The 15,578-nt window shown below is 45.7% G+C and overlaps 1 protein-coding gene across 4 annotated transcripts; it reads right to left on the reverse strand.

The window, feature by feature from the left end:
- Positions 1-3,444: 3,444 nt before the first annotated feature.
- On the reverse strand, positions 3,445-14,364 carry ZNF865 (zinc finger protein 865). 4 transcript variants are annotated; one of them, XM_033960930.1, is made up of 2 exons: positions 14,290-14,364; positions 3,445-7,243 (listed from the first exon to the last, which is right to left on the reverse strand). In XM_033960930.1, the coding sequence occupies exon 2, from the start codon at positions 7,207-7,209 to the stop codon at positions 4,669-4,671; it is 2,541 nt and encodes an 846-aa protein (XP_033816821.1). In that variant the 5' UTR covers positions 7,210-7,243; positions 14,290-14,364; the 3' UTR covers positions 3,445-4,668. The 4 variants fall into 4 exon arrangements, with proteins under 4 accessions (XP_033816821.1, XP_033816822.1, XP_033816820.1 ...); XM_033960931.1 differs by lacking the exon at positions 14,290-14,364 and adding an exon at positions 13,901-14,239; XM_033960929.1 differs by lacking the exon at positions 14,290-14,364 and adding an exon at positions 13,866-14,239.
- Between the last annotated feature and the right edge of the window lie 1,214 nt (positions 14,365-15,578).

A 15,578-nucleotide genomic window follows, 5' to 3' on the forward strand; every position in this document is an offset into this window, starting at 1 on the left:
GGCAACCAACAATGCGAGTTACATTTGGATCTTCAGATATTTCATAACATTGCACCTAAATTCTAGAAACCCCAACACACCTTTGGGGTGGCACACTATGTAATTTCAGAACACATGTTATAGAATAGCCTGTAGGGCTGATCCACATGTAACATGGTAGCTGACGTCAGATAAAGACCCGTACGGTCCATGCAGTCTGCTTACAAAACTCACAGTATACGTAGAATACTTGATCTTGATTTCTCCTTGCAATTTTCATGGCACAGACCATAAGCCTTTGCTCTCCGACAACTGAAGCTGTCATTGAAGTTCCACTCCAGCCCTTCCAAATCTCTCCAGCCATGATCAAGGCAGACTTCAGAAGCTGGCATAGTACTGGCTTTGCTTCTCAATTACTGGTGTTGCCATTCAATCACTGCTAAACTTGTTTGGTTCCACGCCTTCCATACCAGATTCCTTTGTGTTTATCACATTACCCCTGGCAATGAAGTGCTTGTTAATGCAATTATTTACTGTAAGCCTCAATTAAACCAATTAGTTTGAAAAATTTCAAACCTAACTTTGGGTGACTATATAGGAATCTGGATGTTCAAATCTTTTTCCATGCTAAAAAATTGTATAGATACTCAGTGGGTCGATATTCTAAGCAATTTAACCACTTGGCTCATATAGTGTTGATTGTATTCATCCAGTAATTCTCTAGTTTTGGTGTAAGGAACACCACTAAGGCCCAGGGATAATCTGCTTAGGGGTTGGGGAAGGGATAATATAAAAATTGATGGCCAAGATTCAGCGACTTCCTGTGTTTCACAAAAAGAGATTAGGTTTTTACCTTGATAATACTTTTCTGTAGATAGGTGTGTCATTCTGGATGAATGGGTAATAACCCCACGCACGCAAGCTGTGAAGGAATCCACTCCAGCTTTTGAAACCCTCCTACCTGCCCCTTTCAGTTTCTACCAAAGCAGGCGATAGCACTATATAGAAACACAGGCGAAGAAGGGGTACAGGGAAATTCCCCAAACTACAACTCTCTTCTGCTCTGAAAGTATAACAAGCATGTTAAACATTACCAGTGAACAATCGAAACATCAAAACAATTATGCTGAACAGAAACATTTATGGAGTTCGAACAGTACCCCAATGTGTTATAGCAATAGATTATTCTTTATATCCTTAAGGTCTGACTGACATCCAAATTTCAGTTTGTTCTTGAACTTTCTGACTGAGACAGTAGGCAGGTGCAGGAAATAACTGACAGGGCAGGCAGAATGACACATCTATCCACTAGAAAAGATATTAGCATAGAACCTAATCTCTTTTGCTAGTGTAATAGGTGGGTCATTCTGGATGTATGGGACGTAAGCAGTCCCAAAAATCTAGGGTGGGATCTCTGCGCCGGCTCATAACACTAAGGACCTAAAGGCAGAGTTCTCCCTTACCTCTGCATCCACTCTGAAAAACATATGTAGCGTGGGCCAGGTTGCTGCCCTACAAATCTCGTTGGGTGAGACCGCTCGAGCTTCTACCCACAAGGAAGCCGTGCTTCTAGTCGAATGTGCCTTCATGGAGACTGGTGACCAAATGGCTCTGTGGATCCATTTGGAAATCATAGCCAAAGACGCCGGTGTGCCACATCTATTCTGACTGGTGAGCACAAAAATATGGTCAGACAGCCTGAACTCATTGGTAACCTCCAGATATCGAATAAGCAGTCTCTTCACATCCATCTTTTTCAGAATCTGGTCCTTCTTCCAAGATCTAGTGGCCTGGAACACTGGCAATCTGACCTCTTGATTAAAATGGAAAGCCGAAACAACCTCAAAAAAGGAAGGAACGGTGCATATAGAAACTCTAGCCTCTGTGATGTTGAGAAAGAAAGAGCCTGTAACTCAGAGACTCTTCTCACTGAGGTAATGGCCACAAGAAAGACCATCTTGAGTGTTAGATCCATCAAGGACGCTTCCTTCTGTGGTTTGTATAGAGCCTGACTGAGGCCCTGCAAAACCACATTAAGGTTCCATGAAGGAAATGGATATATTACTGAGAAGAACCTGAGCCACAGTTTCCCCTTTAGAAACCTGACTATATCTGGATGAGATGCAAAGGGATCTTTAAACTCTCAAGCTCTGAAACAAGAGAATCCCGCTACTTGGACTGCAGGACGCCACTGTAAGACTTTTGCTAAAGCCTGTCTGGAGGAAGCTAATACCGAGATCAGAGCCGAGAAAGATTCTGCTTTCTCCTTAATGCACCAGTGCTGGAAAGTTTCCCATGCCTTAGCATAATCAGAGGCTGCTGTATACTTTCTGGCTCTGCCTCACTGGAACTGTCCATCAACACTGAAATCTTCGGGCTGCCAATTGGACCTAAGTCTCGAACCCCTATGGACGCAAAAGGGAGGGGGAAGCATCCGGTACCCTACGGAGCCCCCCTAAGGATGCCTAACAGCCTGAGCTCAAGCCCCTGCAAACCAGTAGGCGAGCAAAGCATCAAAGGGTCTGGACACTGAGCTCTACAACAGTTTCTACAGGCTGGTCACAGAGGGATTGGCCTGTTAGCTGCAGGCAGAGCTTTCCCCTAGACCTAGGGAGCGCTGGATCACTGAAAACTACCAAAAACTGTCAAAAAACACAAAAAATAATAAAAGGTATAGAGAGCAGAGCAGAAAGACTCCTTCTGGCTCATGTTCAGAAGGAAAAACTGAAGGGGGCAGCAAAGCCCTCTAGTGAAGGAGGAGAGATTCAAAAACTGGAATGAATTCCTTCTGACGGCTCACGTGATATTACCCATACATCCAGAATGACACACCTACTGCACTAGAAATAAAGTTATATATACAGTAAAACTTTGGATTGCAAGTAACTTGGTTAGCAAGTGTTTTGCAAGACAAGCAAAACATTTTATTAAATTTTAACATGATATACAAGCAAGGTCTTGCAATACAAGTATATACACATCACAACTGAGCCAATGGTTCTTCTCTCTCTCTGACACTACAGGAGTGTAGTGACTGTTCTAAACAAGCAAGGTCTTGCAATATGAGTACATACCTTATTTTGTATTAAAGTTTTTGGATTGTGGAGTTCCCATTATTTCTTAAGGGGAAATTTGCTTTGATATATGAGTGGTTTTGGATTACAAGCATGTTTTTGGTGTATTTTGTATTGAAGTTTTTGGGTTGTGGAACGAATTGTCTGAGTTTCCATTATTTCCTAAGGGGAAATTTGCTTTGATATACGAGCGCTTTGGATTACAAGCATGCTTCTGGAACGAATTATGTTCGCAAACCAAGGTTTTACTGTGCCAAAAAAAAAAAACACCACCACCAACCACCATGTAACATCCTTCCCAGAAAAATCTTAGTAAAAATGCTTATTTGGATGAGAGACATTTAAATATTAAACTTGGATTTACAACACACAGGGCTCCTGAGACACCAAGTTCAGTCATGATTGTTATGTATTTAATACATATCTGTTCAAAATATAATAAATACAACATAATACTAAGCAACAAAATTGTTCCTTCTTCTTCCCCCCCCCTTCAGATGCAGCCATTCGTATCAACCATCAAAAATAGGACCCAGTCTTTCCACCCCTGAGGTGGCTGCATGCATGGTCCATTTGTGTGAATGAGTCCTCTTCAGATGTCACCAAGAGGCCCTCATTCCCTTCATAGCCCGGATATACAGAAATGAGGGAGGGGGAGTCTAATAATACTATGTTACTGTGGTAGATTAATGCACAGCAAGGCCCAAGAGAAGCCATGATCTCATGAGTTAGGAGTATTAGGGAGGTTGGGAGACACTGGGAAGTTGGGGATGCCACTGCCATGGTGTCTCCCGGTTCAGCTCTCTCTTTACAAGCTAGCGATGGTACAGTGAGGGCTAATGGGTGCAAGCTGGGGATGCTGTGCTTTGGTGGGGGGTGTCCTTACTCCCAGGACTAAGCATGCAGGCAGCCCCTGCAGTACTGGCCTTTAATTAAAGAAAATATACAGAGGAAAACGAATCAGGTGTGGTAAATAGCAGGATATGCTGCCCCTGGCATGTTCACCTCCACCCCACCTCACATCTGCCAGCGGTAACAGTGTGTGCAGCCCCAGAAATGCCAAAGGCTGAATGGCGGGGAATAGGAGAGACCTGTCCTTTAGTAACACGAGTAAATACACCCTCTCCCGGCCTAGTCCTATGCATCTTTGGTTCCAAAGGGGCCTGTTCTTGCCAGGTGACAATCAGAGGGGGGTGAAGAGTCCCACTGATAGGCCGAGTCCTTTGAAAATCCCCAGTTCCACAGATTGTACACTCCCATGACCTCCCCAGCCCTAAAAATGTTCACAATAATTCAGCAGTTTTTACCCCCAGGAGGAAATGTGTAAGAGTCATTATAGCATGGTGCAAATTCCAGTGACTACGGGTTGCCTATGCATGGGTACATGTAGGTATATACTGTACTAAATATATACTCATATACATGTACCAAGTCACACAACTGGTGACCTACTTCATGCGCAATCACATCGATCTGCCAACATGATCCACACCCTCCATCTGCAGCTGCCCAGCCCTAGACCCCCATGAGTCTCAGAGACCAGGGGATAGGATGTAGCATGGCAGCGAGATAGTCTCCTGCAAGCCATATCTGTTTCTCTCTCTCAGTCTCCACCTCAGGAGCTCTCCTGTCCCATGCTGGCAGCCGCGGTAGCAGCTGCGGCTGAAGCAAGTCTCTCCATCCTGTGGGCCCGCCGGTGCTTTTTCAAGCCATAGGTGTTGGGGAAACCTTCCCCGCACGCCCCACACTTGAAGGGCCGGCCGCCTTGGTGTGCCTGTACATGCTTGCTGAAGTAGCCTGGGTCCTTAAAGAGCTTGAGGCAGCAGGAGCAGCGCAAATCACGACGGGCAGAGTGGGAGCGCTGATGCCTCAGGATGGAGGAGAGATAGAAAAAGCTTTTGGAGCAGAGTTCACAGCGGTACACCTTCTCACCCAGGTGCACCCGCTGGTGTTCCAGCAGGTTGGAGCGGTAGCGAAAGGTCTTGCCGCAGGTCTGACAGCGCTGGGGTCGGGGCACGGTATGCAGTCGCTGGTGTTCAGCCAAGCTGGAGGACTGGGCAAAGCGCTTGGCACAAAGAGGGCATTTATAAGCTCGCTCACCGGTATGTACTACCCGATGCTGCCGCAGGTACCAGGAGCGCAGGAAGCCACGGCCACAAACAGCGCAGCGGTAGGGTCGTTCCTCGGTATGACAACGCTGGTGGCGCATCAGCAGCGCTGCTTCCCAGAAGCGCTTGCCGCACACCGAGCACGCAAAGCTGCGCTTCTGCAGGTGTGTACGGCGGTGCAGAAGCAGGTCGTAGGCGCCGGCAAAGCTCTGGCCACACACAGGGCATGCCAGGGTACGCCTTACCAGGTGCACATACTTGTGGGTGACCAGAGCCAGGAAATGCTTAAAGCTCTGTCCACAGGTGGCGCAGGAGAAACGCTCACCGCTGGGCACCAGGGGGGGCTCCTCCGCGGCTGCAGAGGCATCTCCAGCAACAGTCGCCGGAACATCTTCTACAATCCCATTCTCCGGCTGTGGGAAAAGCCGCTCTGGGGCCGTCTGATGCACAAGCTTGTGCCACATGAGGTTCTCAATGAAGCCGAAGGTCTTAGGGCAAGTGTCACAAGCGTAGGGTTTGTCAGCCATGTGCAGCTCCTTGTGGCCCATCAACTGGAAGGTGTCTGGGAAGCGCTCGCCACAGTCTGTGCAGCCATAGCCAGGCGGGGGAGGGGGCCCTCCTGGAACTGAAAGAGGTTGGGGTGGCCGGTGGATCTGACGGTGGCGGGTCAGACTCTGTGGGTAGCCAAAGACTTTGCCACAGAGCTCGCAGCGGTAGGGTCGTTCCCGGGTGTGCACGACGTGGTGTTTGGCCAGGTGAAAGGACTCTCGGAAGCGCTTGCCACACACGGCACACTGGTGCGGCTTCTCTCCGGTGTGGATGCGGCTGTGTCGCTTCAGGGTTTCCCGCCGGCCAAAGCCTCGGCCGCACACACCACAGCAGAAGTTCTTAGTGGTGCTGCTGCTGGGAATCGACGGACTCCCCATCTCGCCAGTTGCTGGGGGCTTCTTGCAGATCTCCACCGGTATGCTCGCCTGGATTTGCGGTGTTGGGTAAAGGGGTGTCTCCCCTCCGGTGCTGGAACTGGGCTCTGGTTGGTGATCAGGTAGAGCTGGTGCTGGCTGCTCTCCCGTGTGAGTTCGCACATGGCGCTTCAGGCTCTCCCGTCTGTTGAAGCTTTTGGTGCACACCAAGCAGCTGTATGGTTTTTCCCCCGTGTGAATGATCTGATGCTGCTGAAGATGATTCTGCTTCTTAAAAACCTTCCAGCACAGGCTGCAGGTAAAGGGCCCTTCAGAGACGAGAGGAGGTTGCGGTGGGGCTGCCGGAGTCTCCCCCTCCCCGGGGACCGCAGATGTCGGCAGCTCGTCTTTGTGGCAGCGGCGGTGACGAATCAGGCTGGACACATGGTTGTAAGTGCGTCCACACACTGTGCACTCGTAGGGCCGCTCCCGGCTGTGTACCAGCATGTGCTGCATCAGGCGAGAAGACTGCTGGAAAGTTTTGTGACAGACGCTGCACGGGTAGCGCTGACCCAGGAAGTTCTTGAGCTGTCGCAGGTAAGTCTTGTCCTCCTTAGGCCCAACTGACGGAAGTGGTGGAGGTGGCTGGGGAGTCTCCGCCGGCTGCACCGGCACAGAGATCGGCACAGGTTGAGCCCGCTTCAAACTGCCAAAAAGGTGCTGGTGGCTCGAGAGGTCCACAATGCCCCACTGTGGGGGACTGAAAACTCCAGTGGCGTCAAAGAGAGGTTGGGTGGCAGGAAGAGGTGGAGGCGGAGCAGTATACTGAGGGGGCTCTGTTTTCTTGACCACCGTTGTAGCAGTGGCTGGAGTGGAGGAGGAAGAAGAGGACGATGATGACACCGCCACTGAGCCCTGGCTCTTGAAGTCTTTAGCTTTAGAGCTGCCGGCAAAAGACAAGTGGTTGGTTTGGAGGCTGTAGTCGTACTGGGGCTGTGGGCAGGGCAGTGAAGCCACGGCCTTGGTGTGCTCCTGATGACCGTATAAGTCCAAAGGCTCGAAGCGCTGGTGATTCAGGAACTCCAGAAAGTCAAACGGGTAGCTCTGAAAGTGAATGCCTTCTTCACCCGGCACGTTGGCTTCCATTTCCGGCCTGGAACCTGCCTGTCACGATGTCCTCCTGCATAAAAAGAGAAGAGAAACACCAAATCAGTGCATTATCCTAACACAGTAGTCTTCAAAATGTTATCAAACCACTTTTTCCCCCCCATAATAATTTGATACGTTAGATAGTGAGCCCACCGGGACAGATAGGGAAAATGCTTGAGCACCCGATTGTAAAACCACTTAGATAACCCTGATAGGGGTTATTTAAAAACCTAATAAACTTGAAACATCCTTTAACATTCCAAGGATGGCACCAATGTGTCTAAGATTTCGAACATCTATCCTTCTCGGCTGTGCCATGATTAAAACCCTTAAATTCATTCTGTGACAAAGATGCTGCAACTGTACTGTTAGATTTTTGAATTTTCAGGAAGAGAAAGTTTTTGAAAGACCTGGGAATGGCTCACAACGCATGTATTAAAGGGGACAAATGCAGGGGAAAAAGTATAGAACTATGTTGAAATGTTTAAAAAAAATAGAAGAAAATCTAGGTGTGTAGCTAGGAATATTATCTAGGACAAGCAGCCACTTAGAAGACAATGAATGTATTTATTGGGATCTATTAAGTGCCTTTATGAAGAGATTCACTCATAGCAATGCACAGCAGGTCCAGTTTAACATAAAACTTACAATTTTGTTAACAGCTTAACAACAATAAAATGACCAGCACCCAAGAAAAAGATCTGGGTGTCATTGTAGACAATACGCTGAAACCTTCTGCCCAATGTGTGTTGGCAGCCAAAAAAAGCAAAGAAGGCGCTAGGAATTATTTTTAAAAAAAGGGATGCTTAACAATGCCTCTGTATCAATCCATGGTGCGACCTCACCTGGAGTATTGCGTTCAATTCTGGTCTCCTTATCTCAAGAAAGATATAGCGGCGCTAGAAAAGGTTCAAAGAAGAGCGACCAAGATGATAAAGGGGATGGAACGCCTCTCGTATGAGGAAAGACTAAAAAGGTAAGGGCTCTTTGGCTTGGAAAAGAGACGGCTGAGGGGAGATACGACTGAAATCTACGGTGTTGGGTAAAGGGGTGTCTCCCCTCCGGTGCTGGAACTGGGCTCTGGTTGGTGATCAGGTAGAGCTGGTGCTGGCTGCTCTCCCGTGTGAGTTCGCACATGGCGCTTCAGGCTCTCCCGTCTGTTGAAGCTTTTGGTGCACACCAAGCAGCTGTATGGTTTTTCCCCCGTGTGAATGATCTGATGCTGCTGAAGGTGATTCTGCTTCTTAAAAACCTTCCAGCACAGGCTGCAGGTAAAGGGCCCTTCAGAGACGAGCAGAGGTTGCGGTGGGGCTGCCGGAGTCTCCCCCTCCCCGGGGACCGCAGATGTCGGCAGCTCGTCTTTGTGGCAGCGGATCGATTGGTGGTGGATCGATTTTTTTACTCCATCAAAAATTATAAAGTCTAGGATGAACTTATAGGGAAATACTTTTAAAACTAATAGGAGGACATATGTCTGTCCAAGTTAGATTATAAGCTCTTCCAAGCAGGGATTGTCTAAAAATATCAGAATATACATTGCTGCGTAATACTTTTCAGCACTATTTAAGTAGTAGTAGTAGGGGGTCCCAAATTTTTGCAAACATTTTCAAAATTGTAACCCCACAGTTGCAACGAATAGTCTCTCCATGTGCAACTATTCATGTTTCAGATTGCACCACCAGGATACAGCTTCTGGTTTTAGCCCCAGGTTTCCTTCTTTTTTGCTGCAATAATTTTTGCCTTTAAATCTTTTTTTTTTTTTAAAGAGAGGGTACTCCCTAAAGAGAAAGCATACCCTGCTGATTTTCTGTCCCCTCTCACTTGCACCAAAGGCCCCTCCTTTTTCTCAGTGTTGGTAGCAATTCAAGTTATAGTCACAAGTCACAGTTATCAGGTTGACAGCAAATATTCGGAGTGGAAAAGCGGACGGGAGTGCTCTAATGACAGCACAGCTGCACCTCCGATATTGTCTGGAGTGGGGAACAGCTAAACTAGCAGAGTTTTTACAAACACTTTAAATATTAAGCACTTGCCAAGAATCAAAGAAGGTTCGGGGCACCATATGACATCCCTGATTCTTCCTACCCACCTCACTCACACTCAAAAACAAATCAGAGTGAAGGGAGCAGCCTAATATTTAAAGCATAATAGAAGCCAGGTTCAAATCCCACTACTGCTGCTTCTTGTGATCTCAAGCAAGTCACTTATTTTTTAGTTGCAATAAACGTTATTAGTTTTAATGATATAGTACAACGACATGTCAAAATTACACCAACAGCTAGTTTTTCAATTCAGATTCAGAGCAATTACAAGAAGAACCCTAAGAAGATAAGAACATAAGCAATGCCTCTGCTGGGTCAGACTTGAGGTCCATCATGCCCAGCAGTCCGCTCACGCGGCGGCCCAACAAGTCCAGGACCTGTGCAGTAATCCTCTATCTATACCCTTCTATCCCCTTTTCCAGCAGGAAATCGTCCAATCCTTTCTTGAACCCCAGTACCGTACTCTGCCCTATTACGCCCTCTGGAAGCGCATTCCAGGTGTCCACCACTCGTTGGGTAAAGAAGAACTTCCTAGCATTCGTTTTGAATCTGTCCCCTTTCAACTTTTCCGAGTGCCCTCTTGTTCATTTAGGACAGCACATATACTTAAAAATGATTGCAAAAAGAGAGAAAATACCAAGAATAATATTCATCAAAAAAGTAGGTCTTTAAAACTTTATGTTTCTAATGGAAGGCTGTTCCACGTCTGAACTGCCTGATAAGAAAACGATCGTACCAGTTGGCTCTTCCTAATTACTCTAAAAGCAGTTGTAAACTGAAGTTTAAAGTTACATTTACTCTGTGTAGTAATAAAATTAGCTGGGACACATAAAAGAGATGTTGTTTGGGGGGGAATTACCATATAAAACCTTATGTACTAGATATCATACCTTAAACTTAATCCTGTCATCGCACTCAGGGACAAGAAATTTGTTCTGAAAATTAGAAAGAGTACGAAACTCAAATGGTATTGTAACTGCTTTTTAAGAGTGAGGATAGAAAACCTGGTGACCACAACGACAACCATGATGCCTGAAAAAGCTTATACAGTCACCTTTGTGGGAAATTCTTATATTGGCCCAATAAAAAGAACACAATAATGTAAATCAGCCAAAAGAGATTTAAGGTCTAACCATTGCTTGCCCTGTATTGGTAGCATGGAATATTGCTACACCTTGGGTTTTGGCCAGGTACTAGTGACCTGGATTGGCCAAAGTAAGAACAGGCTACTGGGCTTGATGGACTTGATGGTCTGACCCAATAAGGCTATTCTTATGTACAAAATAAGAGTAACAAATACTTTAGAACAAACCAAGAATAAAATGGATTTACTCAAGTATAAAATGATTAGGGGCTGTACATGGTGGATTTGATTTAAACCACTAGTCAGAAAGACAATTTAAATCATGGTTTTCTACAGAAAGACTTTTGCTGTGAAGAAGCACGTTATCTCTGCAGACACAAATTCACTGTTTTGAGAAATGCAAAACCAAGCATCTGCGATAACATCTTCTAGATAAAAAAAAAAAGCCCGTAACATTATGAATGGATTAATGGAATTAATTTACCGAAAATTTTAAAACACTGCATAAATATAAAGCCTCATGCTAAATAATTAAAAACTTATTTCATGATGAATAACTTTTGGACTATAGCCTTAAAAAGGAAACTGACAGATTTTTCCTCAAAAAAGCATTTTATTAAAAAGAATAAAATCCAATTTAGATTTCACCCTGGGGCTGTATTCGCCTCAAGAAAAAACCTCGGGTTTATTTACATTCAGCTCAGCGACATTTTTCCTAGTTGTATTAAATCATAAATGCAAGAACGTCCCATTTCAGGGGACTTTGCCTAGGTCACATTGACACATCATTCACTAGACGATTGGGGCAGCCATTACTACATCCTCTCTCGACAAAGAGGGGGGAACGTCCTTTACACGTTCAGATAACTTTATTGGCCTAGCATGTGTTACCAAAATAATACACATGAAAAGGAATGCGATAACAGAGCGCTAATTGAAAAACTCAACCCTTGCTCCTATTGTATCACAAGTTATGTGTTTAGCTGTCTTTATACTGTATAATAATCTTCAGCAGCAGACAAATGCTTTCACACAAAGTTACACCTGATCTAAGGAAGGTGTAACTGTGTGCATGCACTCTAATGTTGGGTGCATGCCTATTTTATAAAATAAAATACACATGTATACAACAATTCATCCAACTGCAGACTTTGGAAGACCTTCAGACAGGCCTCTTAAAAGTACCCAGGCTTCTGTTGGCACTTGCATGTTGCATTAACACAATTTTTATAACAGCCATTTCCACATGCCAACTTGCTTCATATACACAGAAAATCCTTGGCATCAACATTCCAGAAGGACTGGGGGTATAAACACAATACAAATTACTCCTCCCTAGACATAATGAAAGAACTTGCTAAATACTGGTGGGAGACTGAGCTGACTTCTGTACAGAGAATGCTTTATGAAGTTATCAAAGTGATTAAAAGGGTGAGTGCTGGTAGGTTTTCAAAAGTGAACTCAGGTGAAATTAAGCGTACAAAGTGTTGAAAAGTCTTGCATGTGCACCTTCAAAGGCGGTAAGTGTGAGAAGGTAGAATGCAAGTGCAAGCCTATGCATTCATGTGTGTGTTCGGGAATGCAGAATGAACATGCAAACGTCTATGTGTGTATGTATGGAAACATGACATACACATGCAAACATCCATGCATATGTATGGGGGAAGGTAAAATGAATGTGCAAATGTCCATGCATGTATGGCAACGCAGAATAAATATACAAATGTCCATGCATGTGCATGGGGAAGGTAGAATGAACATGCAATCATCCAGGTGTTCATGAATGGAAACATAGAATGAACGTGCAATTGTCCATATGTGCATATATGGAAACGTAAAATGAACATAGAAACGTCCAGGCATGTGTATGGGGGAAGGTAGAATGAAGGTGCAAATGTCCACACACATGCAAATATGGAAATGCAGAATGAGCATGCAAACCACCCGTGCATGTACGGAAACATAGAATGAACATACATTCATGCATTCGTATGGGGGAAAGTAGAAAAAACACACAAACATCCATGCATGTTTATGGGCAAAAGCAGAACGAAGGTGCAAGCGTCCATATATGGAAACATAGAATGAACATGTAAACGTCTATGCATGCATATGTGCAAACAGAATGAACATGCAAACCTCTATACATAAAGTTTTGGGGCATGTAGAATGAACATGCAAATGTCCATGCATGCATGTATGGAAACAGAATGAACATGCAAACTTCCATACATAAAGTATTGGGGAACGTAGAATGAACATGCAAATGTCCATGCATGCATGGAAACATAGAATGAACATACAAATGTCCATGCATGCATGTATGGAAACATAGACTGAACATGCAAACCTCCATACATAAAGTATTGGGGAACGCAGAATGAACATGCAAATGTCCATGCATGCATGTATGGAAACAGACTGAACATGCAAACCTCCATACATAAAGTATTGGGGAATGCAGAATGAACATGCAAATGTACATGCATGCATGTATGGAAACATAGACTGAACATTCAAACCTCCATACATAAAGTATTGGGGAACGCAGAATGAACATGCAAATGTCCATGCATGCATGTATGGAAACATAGAATGAACATGCAAACCTCCATACATAAAGTATTGGGGAACGCAGAATGAACATGCAAATGTCCATGCATGCATGTATGGAAACATAGACTGAACATGCAAACCTCCATACATAAAGTATTGGGGAATGCAGAATGAACATGCAAATGTCCATGCATGCATGTATGGAAACATAGACTGAACATGCAAACCTCCATACATAAAGTATTGGGGAACGCAGAATGAACATGCAAATGTCCATGTATGCATGTATGGAAACATAGAATGAACATGCAAACCTCCATACATAAAGTATTGGGGAACGTGCAAATGTCCATGCATGTATGGAAACATAGAATGAACATGCAAACCTCCATACATAAAGTATCGGGGAACGTGCAAATGTCCATGCATGCATGTATGGAAACATAGACTGAACATGCAAACCTCCATACATAAAGTATTGGGGAATGCAGAATGAACATGCAAATGTCCATGCATGCATGTATGGAAACAGACTGAACATGCAAACCTCCATACATAAAGTATTGGGGAACGCAGAATGAACATGCAAATGTCCATGCATGCATGTATGGAAACATAGACTGAACATGCAAACCTCCATACATAAAGTATTGGGGAACGCAGAATGAACATGCAAATGTCCATGCATGCATGTATGGAAACATAGAATGAACATGCAAACCTCCATACATAAAGTATTGGGGAACGCAGAATGAACATGCAAATGTTCATGTATGCATGTATGGAAACATAGAATGAACATGCAAACCTCCATACATAAAGTATTGGGGAATGCAGAATGAACATGCAAATGTCCATGTATGCATGTATGGAAACATAGACTGAACATGCAAACCTCCATACATAAAGTATTGGGGAACGTGCAAATGTCCATGCATGCATGTATGGAAACATAGAATGAACATGCAAACCTCCATATGTATTGGGGAACGCAGAATGAACGTGCAAACGTTCACGCATGGTTATGGGATAAGTTGAACGAAGGTGCAGAAGTCCAGGCATTTATGCTTAAGGAACAGAGAACGCGCGAACAAAAGCCTCTTCAAGCGTTGTGTGTAGAATGCACGTGCAAGTCCGTCGCGCGAACTTCGGGTGCACGTGCATGCCCGGAGGCAGCGGCGCGAGCCCAAGTGACAGCGTGCAGGGGGCGGGCGCGAGGCCTCAGGGCTGCCCTCGGACGGGCCCCGGCGCCCCCGACACAGGGACAGGAAGGAGGCGGAAGCCGAGCCGACGGCCGCGGGGGCGCTGAGAGGGCACCGGAGGGAGCGCGCCCTTCCCGCCCTCGCCTCCCATCCACCCCCCCCCCCATTCACCCCGGCAGCGCGAGCGACTCACACAGGCAGCCTGCAACCGGCCCCGGAGCCTTCCCCTCTGCGCGCCCCGCCCCCTCCCCTCGCACGCAACTTCCGCTTTCCGCCGCGAGAGCGGAATGACGAGCCGCTTCCTGCTTCCGGGGCTGGGAGGCGTGGCCTGGGTAAATCCCCGGGAGAGAAGAGGAAGGGACAAAAGCGGGGTTTCTCAAGCCAGTCCTGGAGGATGACTATGCATGGCGGAGATTTGCATAGAATGGGGGCGTTGCATGCAAATCAAGCTCATGCATATTCATTGGGCATATCCTGAAAACCTGACTTGGGAAACTGGACTAATAAAAACAAGTGGAATTGTCCAATAAGAAAAGGTGCAACAAATAAAGATGTCTTTCAACTCATCTGGACAATCAGGTTATTCTTTATTCTTCCAAAAATACTCGACCCGACATGTACATGTTTCGGCCCTACACCATCTCCACAATGAATATGCATGAAAGAAATTTGCATAAAATGGAGGCAGTGGATGCAAATCAAAGTTTAGGCGTATTTATTGTGGAGATCCTGAAAGCCAGACTGAATTCAGAAACTCTGGCCTAAACTATTGGGGGGGGAGGGCAATCTCGACCTTCAAGGGCCTCAACCCAACCAGGTTTTCAGGATTTCCACAATGAATATGCATGAGATCTATTTGTAGGGGTACCAGATTTTGTTATGTTTAAATGATTCTTCTTATTCCAGCAGTAAGAAGCAAATACAAACAGTAGTACCATTCAGGAAATAACATTTTCAACAATATAATCAGTTCCCCTCCCATCCCCCCTCCCCTCCCCAAGAATCCATGGCCAGTCCAACAGCTGAGAGTGGGAATAAAATCTTAAAGATTCAAAAGTCTGCTGCGAGCACGCGGTGTGAGGTCCTGCCAGAAGTGCTCCCACACCTGACAAAATCTGCGACCCGGGCCAAGAGTCAAGTCTCCCACCATGCGTCTCTCCAGTGTTGCGTGCACTATCAGAGATCTCCATTGTGCATATGACGGGGGATCACGGGAGAGGATGGCTTTTTTCCCCATCAAAAGGGCTCTGGAGATAAATGCTGACATTCCCCTGGGTTTGGGCGACCAGATTTTGTTAAACTAAAACCCGGACATGTGGCCCACACCCCAGCCCCCAAACCTCTTCTCTCAAGCTCAGATCCATGTCTGGAGGGCTTCCGAGCACGCGCAGATGTCACACCTGTGCATTCACAGACGCCTTCCAGACTCGGCCCCAAACGTGAAAACCTAGACAAATTGCTGCTTTAAAAAAATACATTTGG

This window comes from Geotrypetes seraphini, chromosome 10 (assembly GCF_902459505.1).
Source record: "Geotrypetes seraphini chromosome 10, aGeoSer1.1, whole genome shotgun sequence".
Taxonomy (NCBI): domain Eukaryota; kingdom Metazoa; phylum Chordata; class Amphibia; order Gymnophiona; family Dermophiidae; genus Geotrypetes; species Geotrypetes seraphini.